The sequence below is a fragment of the Diachasma alloeum genome, unplaced genomic scaffold (assembly GCF_001412515.2).
Source record: "Diachasma alloeum isolate Michigan unplaced genomic scaffold, Dall2.0 Dall_scaffold_00285, whole genome shotgun sequence".
Classification (NCBI taxonomy): Eukaryota; Metazoa; Arthropoda; class Insecta; order Hymenoptera; family Braconidae; genus Diachasma; species Diachasma alloeum.
The window spans coordinates 1,101,952-1,109,908 of record NW_021680424.1 but is presented as its reverse complement, the minus strand read 5'-3'; the positions used below and the strand labels follow the sequence as shown (position 1 = coordinate 1,109,908).

General features: G+C 38.4%; 2 protein-coding genes across 4 annotated transcripts in view; one reads left to right on the top strand and one right to left on the bottom strand.

Moving 5' to 3' along the window:
• Positions 1-6,175, bottom strand: part of LOC107038595 (excitatory amino acid transporter) — a 9,425-nt gene extending 3,250 nt beyond the window's left edge. For both annotated transcript variants that reach the window (XM_015257788.2, XM_015257787.2), the window contains exons 1-7: positions 5,762-6,175; positions 4,340-4,465; positions 4,053-4,260; positions 3,309-3,611; positions 2,995-3,228; positions 277-471; positions 70-204 (exon numbers count right to left, since the gene is read on the bottom strand). In XM_015257788.2, the coding sequence (XP_015113274.1) occupies positions 70-204; positions 277-471; positions 2,995-3,228; positions 3,309-3,611; positions 4,053-4,260; positions 4,340-4,465; positions 5,762-5,936 (1,376 nt within the window). In that variant the 5' untranslated portion in view covers positions 5,937-6,175. The remainder of the gene's footprint in view (positions 1-69; positions 205-276; positions 472-2,994; positions 3,229-3,308; positions 3,612-4,052; positions 4,261-4,339; positions 4,466-5,761) is intronic.
• Positions 6,176-7,137: 962 nt separating this feature from the next.
• LOC107038612 overlaps positions 7,138-7,957 on the top strand; it is a 5,923-nt gene continuing 5,103 nt past the window's right edge. The window contains exons 1-2 of one of the 2 annotated variants that reach the window (XM_015257818.2): positions 7,138-7,397; positions 7,480-7,840. In XM_015257818.2, the coding sequence (XP_015113304.1) occupies positions 7,575-7,840 (266 nt within the window). In that variant the 5' untranslated portion in view covers positions 7,138-7,397; positions 7,480-7,574. Of the gene's footprint in view, positions 7,841-7,957 lie in introns of both variants that reach the window. The other variant, XM_015257819.2, reaches the window with a different exon arrangement.

Genomic DNA, 7,957 nt, shown 5'->3' with positions numbered 1-7,957 from the left:
AAAAAAAAAAAAAAAAAAAAAAAAAAAAAAAAAAAAAAAAAAAAACTTAATACAGAGAATTATACTTACACAAACCAATCTATGGCAAATAAAAGAGAAACATCTTGTACTGGAGCGTCGATGGCACTCAAGACAACGAGAAGAAGTACCAGGGCTGCACTAGGAACTGACGCTGATGATACACTAGCTGCAGTCGATGTCAATCTAAAAATCGATGAATAATCCTAACGAATGTATCGTACGTCGAGTAAAATGTAGAAGAAGAAATATTCTTACATGACGGTAACAATTTCCCCGAAACCCAGAAAAATTCCATTCATCTGTGCGATAAAAACACTGGCAGTTGAGACAAAAAGTGCTGTTCCATCCATATTAATGTTGCATCCAATGGGTAGTACAAATCTGGTGACCCTCGGGTCGACACTTAGCTTCTCCGTCATCAGTCGAAAAGTAACAGGAAGTGCCGCCGCCCTGCGCAAAGCTTTGTTAGGAAATCCCAAGACAATTATATCGCCTAATTTTTATCAATTAATTTTCCACGACATTATCAGCCTGATGAACTCCAAGGATAGCCGCTTCCTTTCGGGATTATTGGGAGGTCATTCTGGCACGCTCACTCTTTCATTCAATAATACAACACTTCATACTGCTACAGTCCATCTCCATACACTCTTCAAAACTAGGAAAACAATTCGAAAACATAAAAAAAAATGCTAAAAATTATGAAATATAAATTTAAAAATAATTGAAATTATCTTTCGATTTTATTAGTTGATGAATTATTCGTTAATAATTAGTAATTTAACCATTATTCATTGATAACTCTGTAAGAAACAAGTGCGATTGACCAGAATGACCATTATTATAGGCAAAAACTGAAAAATAAATGTCAGAGGTAATATCTGAAAAGAAAGTGTCGTTGTTGTTTTTCTTTTTTTTTTTTTTTCCTCCATTCAACAGATGTATTTCGATGAGGATGATGTCACTGGATACATCCTGGAACAAACGTTGTATTGTACCTTTATCTGCGGCCATCATTACTTACCAACACACCCCTGACACTGAGTTTATTGCTCGTTCATTCAGAACTGTTTTCTATGAATAGAAAACCACCTGCAAATAGGCCGCATGTCGTTTGATCTAATACATCATCATTGATATTCATATAGTAGTACTGTAACTCACTCAGTCACAGTTTATTCATTCTGATGTGTCTCTGTAAAAATTTAATCCACACACAAAGTATCTTCGGTTATTAGAGTCTGTAACAATTCTATCATTTCTTTTTCATGTTGATTTGGAGTTTCTTGCAAGTTGAGAAATTCTGTGGAAGAAGCGAATGAAGATGTTCTCCCTTAGTAACTATATAATAAATAGTTTGGAAATGATCTCTCTTCTCCACTTGACCACAGAAAATTTTCTCTTCATTTGAAAAAGGTGTCCCCTCTCTAGAGAATAAATAGGAGGAAAGACGCGGATTCACTTCATCAATGAGATTCATGAATTCACCCTCGTCATAGTTGAGTATTCCAATGAAAAATTAAGACAAAAATAAAGAAACCAATAAAATTTCAAGGCCATGAGTTTCTAGAAAACTCGTCGACAATTACTTTTAATTAAACTGGGAAAATGATCGTTGCTTAACGCTATCCTAGCCGATAGTAAGAAAATTAAACAAATGAGAAAGTTAATGAAACAAATTAGTGGGTGACGCTGCTTAGCCGCTCGCCAGTCATCGATCACACCGTTCACCCCCTGCAATTACAGAATTTTGGATCAACGCAAACAACAATATTTTCCCAGTTTCTTTAATTACTCCTCACTACCCAGAAATATCAATATTAAAATAGGTTTCTGAAGCAGTTGGTTTTTTTTTGTTCAGCTGAGGCGTGGAAACCGCGCCTTTGTCTCTCCATCTTCATCTTTCTTTGACTCGGTTTCTCGCTACAACTTCCATGATAAAATGGAAAACTAATTGATTACAAATTTTAAATCTCTCAAAGTTGAATTTCAAAAGCGAGAAGAAATCAGTCAAATGCAGAGATGTATGCAGAGTGACCGAATCAGCTTCCACGCTCGTTAATCCAGTCCAAGTGACACGGAGTCAGCTGACTTCCGGTTCCCAAGAAGAATGAACAAAAACTCCACTCCTATCAATTATCTGTGGTCAATCATTTCACCCGTCAGGGGCGATTGCAGAACCGGAAGTATCGGCATCCTAAGTGCCACCTGGGGCTGCATACCTCTCAATCGCTCTTTCTTTTTCTCAATTTCAATGATTTTTGTTTTGTTTTTTGTTTTTTCTTAATTCTGGAAAATTCAATTGGGCCTTCCGGGAAGGGCTAGGACATTGCGAGCCTTTCACAGCGTTTTCCTTTCAACTATCAGAGTTTTTTCTAGTACAACTATTATTTAAATAATGTACGATGAGAGATGAGGGAGAGATTGAAAGCAAAATCTACTCAAAGTCTACAGGGAGTCAAGAAAAATCGTTTACTATGGAAAATTCAATGGCATAAAATCGATAGGGGGCATTGAGGCTGTTCTTCCATTAAAAAAATTCAAAATTATCTCAACGCTGTGCAAGACCCGGAGGAATTGAATGGGTAAAGATTCAAGGGGACCGCCACGGCCTCGCAAAGCCTCCACTTGGCTGGCTGAAACATACTCTATCATCAATTGCTTGTCTATTATATCTTTGACTTAAAACGATGGAAAATCGGGCCGGAAACGGGGTTTTCAACGGAATTTGCTGTTAACAACAGAGGAATCATGGAAAAGGCCGAGGAGACTGTGAACAATAAAAGGGAAGATAATGATGAAAAGCATAAAAGAAAAAAAAATAGATTGAACACTAAAGAAGCGGAGAAGGCAAGAAAAGACGCAAAAAATCATAGTAAAGAAAAAAAAACTGAGGCCCTGTAAGGCAGGCGAGGTGGATGTAGTTTCGAATTGTTGGTAAGGGGAACCCGAATTCGAAGGTCGTTGACTCACGTTGATGCCATGGCGAAGGCGGTGAGGGTTCCCTGTGCCAGACCAGCGTAGAATTTAAATGGATTCTTTCTGACGATCGCCAGGTAAATAAGTTGCATTATGACGAGCTGATAAAAGAATACACCGACAACCACTGTGACAATGAACCAAGCCAGCTGAGACATGACTAGAGCCAGATCATTTACTCCAAGTATTTTGCCAGCTATCACCGATGTTATTCCAATTGGAGTCATCCTGCAATGTAATGAACCAATCAATTTATATATCTTAAAATACCGGAAGGAATGTCAATTGAGGTGAATAATGTTAGCTACCACATGACAGTAGAAACCATCCTCATGATGACTTCAAAAACAGCTTTAAAAAATTCAATAACAATTTGGCCCTTCTTCTCCCCAAGGGTACCCAAGAATGTCCCAAAGACAAGACAAAAAAATACAATTCCCAGTGTGTTGGTGCCACTTCTGTACTGAATAACTCTTATCAATTCCTCTTCAGGCAGATCCTTGGAATCCAGGAGCTTGTCACTTTCATTCTGAAGTTTCGGTTGTTTAGGCACGTACACTGTGTGTGCTTGTTGGAAGGCTGCCTGGAATAAATTGTCTGGGAACATATTCCTGGAATCATGCACAAAACGATCAATCAGAACTGGATTTCTCGAGGATTTTTCACTTGAAACCAATCTATATAATTGAAAAGGGGAATAAATGTGTTTCTTTTTTTTCGTCCAAGTATTTACACGACTCTATTAAGTTTTAACCTTGGGGCTTTGGCACACTCGCGATATTAAGGGTGCTCAATCAGTGTCAGGCGGTTTGTTCAGCGAATAAACCCCCTTTGTTCCTTCGAATTGGCTCATTTTGACTATAACGTTTGGCGCAGTGTGATGCACTTGAGTGTATTTGCCAGTGTGAATAAAACAGCCGAGGTATACGTACAACTAATCGATAGTAGCAATCTATTTTTGCCTCTATATAAATATTTCTTCATAAGGTTTGAACATCAACGATGACCGAAGATTAGGGAGATTTATACGGATCTCTATAATTATTCATTACCTTCCAAGGTCTAGGAGACTGTCAAGGATGTTAACCGCACGGGTGTGGGTGGAGGATGCAGTTGCCTCCCTTATTCCGGAATTGCCAGGGTGAATCAACAGGGCGAGGGCAACCCCAAGAATGGCGTTGAATAGTGAAGTCAGAATGAAATAAACTAGAGTTCGAACGGCAATTTTTCCATTCATTTTTGCATTCAAACTTGCAGATCCTGGAGAAAACCCAGATTTATTGAACAATACTCAATTCCCTCGTGGATGATAAAATTATTGTGATATCTCATTAGTTACCGGAAATTAAACTGGCAATTACAAGCGGTAGAATCATCAATTTCAATAGTCTCATGAACAGCTCCCCAGGATAGCTTATCAACATAACAGCATCACCACCGAGTCCCAGAGGTCGCAAACCAAACCCTGAAATAGGTAAACAATTCATGTTTCATCATGAAAAATGAAACAGAGGGGAGAAACCATCCCCATAAATTCAATAATTCTGAAGCCTCACGTCGACAATGACACCTCTCTATAACGAGATGATATTACATAACTGATTCTTAAAAAGTGGGTCAGTCGGGGGTTGAGAGTTGAATCATTGGCAGATACTCGTCATTCATCGCGTGAATCATAGCCGCGTGATAGGTGTTGACTGGTACCAAGACCCTCCCCAAACAATTCACCTTCTTTGACCTTTGCTAACTAAATTGGGTAGTCTTTAAACATGACGCGGGTATCTACGCTCACTGAATTGGCTTTTCTTTTACTACTTATTCTGTCAACATTCTCTGTATTGCTCTCCGTTAATTTATAATAAATTTTGGGGGAAAAAAAAAACATCTTTTAATAGAAAGAGAGTATTTAATATCCACTGGAATTCTAATTCGACTTGTAATGGCATTTAAAATGTCATTATCAATATCACATTAACTCATAAAGTCAAGGATTACGGGGAAATGTCGGGAATAACTGTTATTAACTGTTTAATCTGTCTCCCTCTAATTAGAGCTATTGGGAATAACTTTCTCCGCATCAATGGAAACTTGTCAACCCGCAGCGATATACTGGTAGTTTCTCTAACAAGTGTTCTCACAGCTGTAACAATACACTGGAAACCCACTCGGAATTGAAAGGTTGAAAGGTGCATGCAACAAGGTCACAATGACTAAAAGATTTCCCCAAAGCATGAAAACCCTTTGCACTCTAGAATTGACATCAAGTCCTATAATTGATGAGATATCGATGGATTTAGATATGGAAATTCACGGAAATGTCATGCCACTCGATAGGTATATCTGTGACGATAAGAGACCGGATCAAAATGTTTACTTCATGCTAGATATCGATCGTGCATGACTCTATCCCTTTCTTCAATGTGAAGTTCACGTAATAATAGGATAAAAGTATGAGAACATATGAATGTGTCATTGATTGATGGAAGCTTCTTATGTAAACTGGTTTGAGCCCAACAGTAGAAAGAAGCAGTCTCCTATATTCAAACAATTATCCATCATATTATGAATGGGAAGTGTTTCATATCAATTTTTTATGGGCTTTTGAGGGGTCTGGAGAACTATCCTGAATTTATGAAAATTCTCAGCAAAAAACTTTAAAATAAAATAGATCCTTTGTCTATCTTTTAATTACAATAAAAAATAATGAAAATAAATCAATGGCAATTTGACATTGCAAAATAGAGTTGAAAAAATAATTTACCCAATACAACGCCGAGTAAAACTCCGCTCAGTGTAACCAAGAGCAGCATATTTTCACGCATCCATTTCCTAGTATCTGCCGTCACCTTCCTAGGACCCTGTGAGGCTGAAACATCGTGTCCTCCCATTTTAGCAAATAGATACTCAGAAAATCTTGCCGATGACTTTTCTTCCATGTCACCGTTGACGTTAAATTTTTTCTCTCTATTCTCTTGCGACCTCTCGCAGCACGTAAACAACGACGACGGGTTGCCGTTTTGGGGATGTTTCGGAAAAAAAGTACGAAACGACCAATCACTACCCACTAGATGTTTACGGAGATGCCGGAGGGCACGGGATGTATTAATTGACCCAATCGTTGGATTGCCCCTACTTTCGTGAAATATTCCAAAAAATAAATGTTTAATTTGCAGAGTCTGAAGATTTTATTGATAGTGATTCCCAGCGGTTCACGGGGCAATCAATTTAATCTCCAATTATCACTACTTCAGTATGCAATTAGGGTATCTCGGTGTTATTTTTATTCAAGGTCCCTTCGAGCGATCAACACCACTTCAACAAGAGATCCTATTATTTGAGAAAACTAAATTGAGTCGCCACAGTCACTTTTTAAGCTCGCAATTAGTAATGACCATAGACGAGTGATTTCTTAATGGGAAAATTGAGGTCTTGGATAGGTCCACTCGAGAATGCAATCCTGGCGGCAGCAACGACCTTAAAAGCACCGTTGCGCACGGTCAGTTACCTCAATGAGCTCCTTATGGAGACTCTATTTCGTGAAATAAATTGCGAGTGCTTCAACTGGTCAATTTAAACCGAAAAATATCCTCAATTCTATTCTTATGACTTCAGATCGATGAATTCATGTCTCAGCCAGATGAATTACCGCCTATTTCCAAGGGTTTGTGTTTGAATTAATTTGCCGTGTAAGTGAAATGATGTGAGCTTCACGGTGGACGAATCCTGACTGGTTTTGATCAGTCGGCCATTGCCGTATTGATTCGAAAGCTCCGCTGCTGGTCGAGGCTCCGAGCTTGCGCTCTCCTATCAATCCATGGATTCCTCCATCATTTCGATCTCATTAATATCATTTTGTCTAGGCAAAGGGCTTCGTCGGGTATATTTCCCGACACTTGAATAAAAATGCAATAATTTTTCGAGAGCTTTTTCATTTTTACTTCTTTTAATTTGAAAGGGGATTGACATTTCGAAAAATTCAAAATTACCGCTACGCAACTGATGCTTCCACTTCCTCCCTTGAAGATGGCGACACCTGCTTGATCGCTCTCTTCTCTTATCGACAGCGCAAACTGAAAACCGAACTCGCCGCGCCAAGTCGCCATATTTACAATGATAGAGGGCGAATATCAGCTTGCGCGCTGCCTCGCTTACATAGAAAATTGCCATACAATAATTGTTCGATTTGTATACATGTCGTGAGCAACACCAAGAGATCTTGTATTCCATCAAATGCTGAAGGACAAAAGGAGTCATTCACCTATTGAAGTTAATTCTCCATCGCTGTTTATCCGTGAGAATAATAAAATACGTATAACCCTCAAGACAATAATGGATTATGATTATCACCTCTGAAGACAGACCAACAACTACCACTAAACAATTGACATGTAAAAAAAGTAATTGTTCTCCCACAATTCCCAAACACAAGAGACAATTCATTTCAACAGCACTAATTGACTTTTCATTATTTTTATAAAGATTTAATCTAGAGGAATGAAAAATACCCTCCAGGTTCTTTTTAATAACATCTCATGGATCCATCTTGGTGAAACCTAGATACAAACGTCAACAAAATGTACGCGTGTGATAAATCGTTGCCAGGAGGTAGCAGTCGAGGAAAGGCAATATCCAAAAACATAAATGAAAGAAATGAAATTCCAAAGCTTCGAAAAAATCGAAGAAACGAGCTCAGGTGGGGTGAAGAATATTTTAACGCACTGAAAGCTTCTGTTTTTGCTGTCGATCCAAACCCCTTTGTACCTGCAGAGATTCCAGAGGAATTGAGATTAAAAAATGAAGAAATGCAGCCATTTTACACGTGCAAACATTGCAATGACTCGTAAGTATTTTTATTTGAGTTTATTTTTCCAAGCACTAATGTATCATTTACAATAGCCACAATGACACTCGTGTTCTTCCATGCTCTCACTAACGAAAATATTGCATCATCATCTAG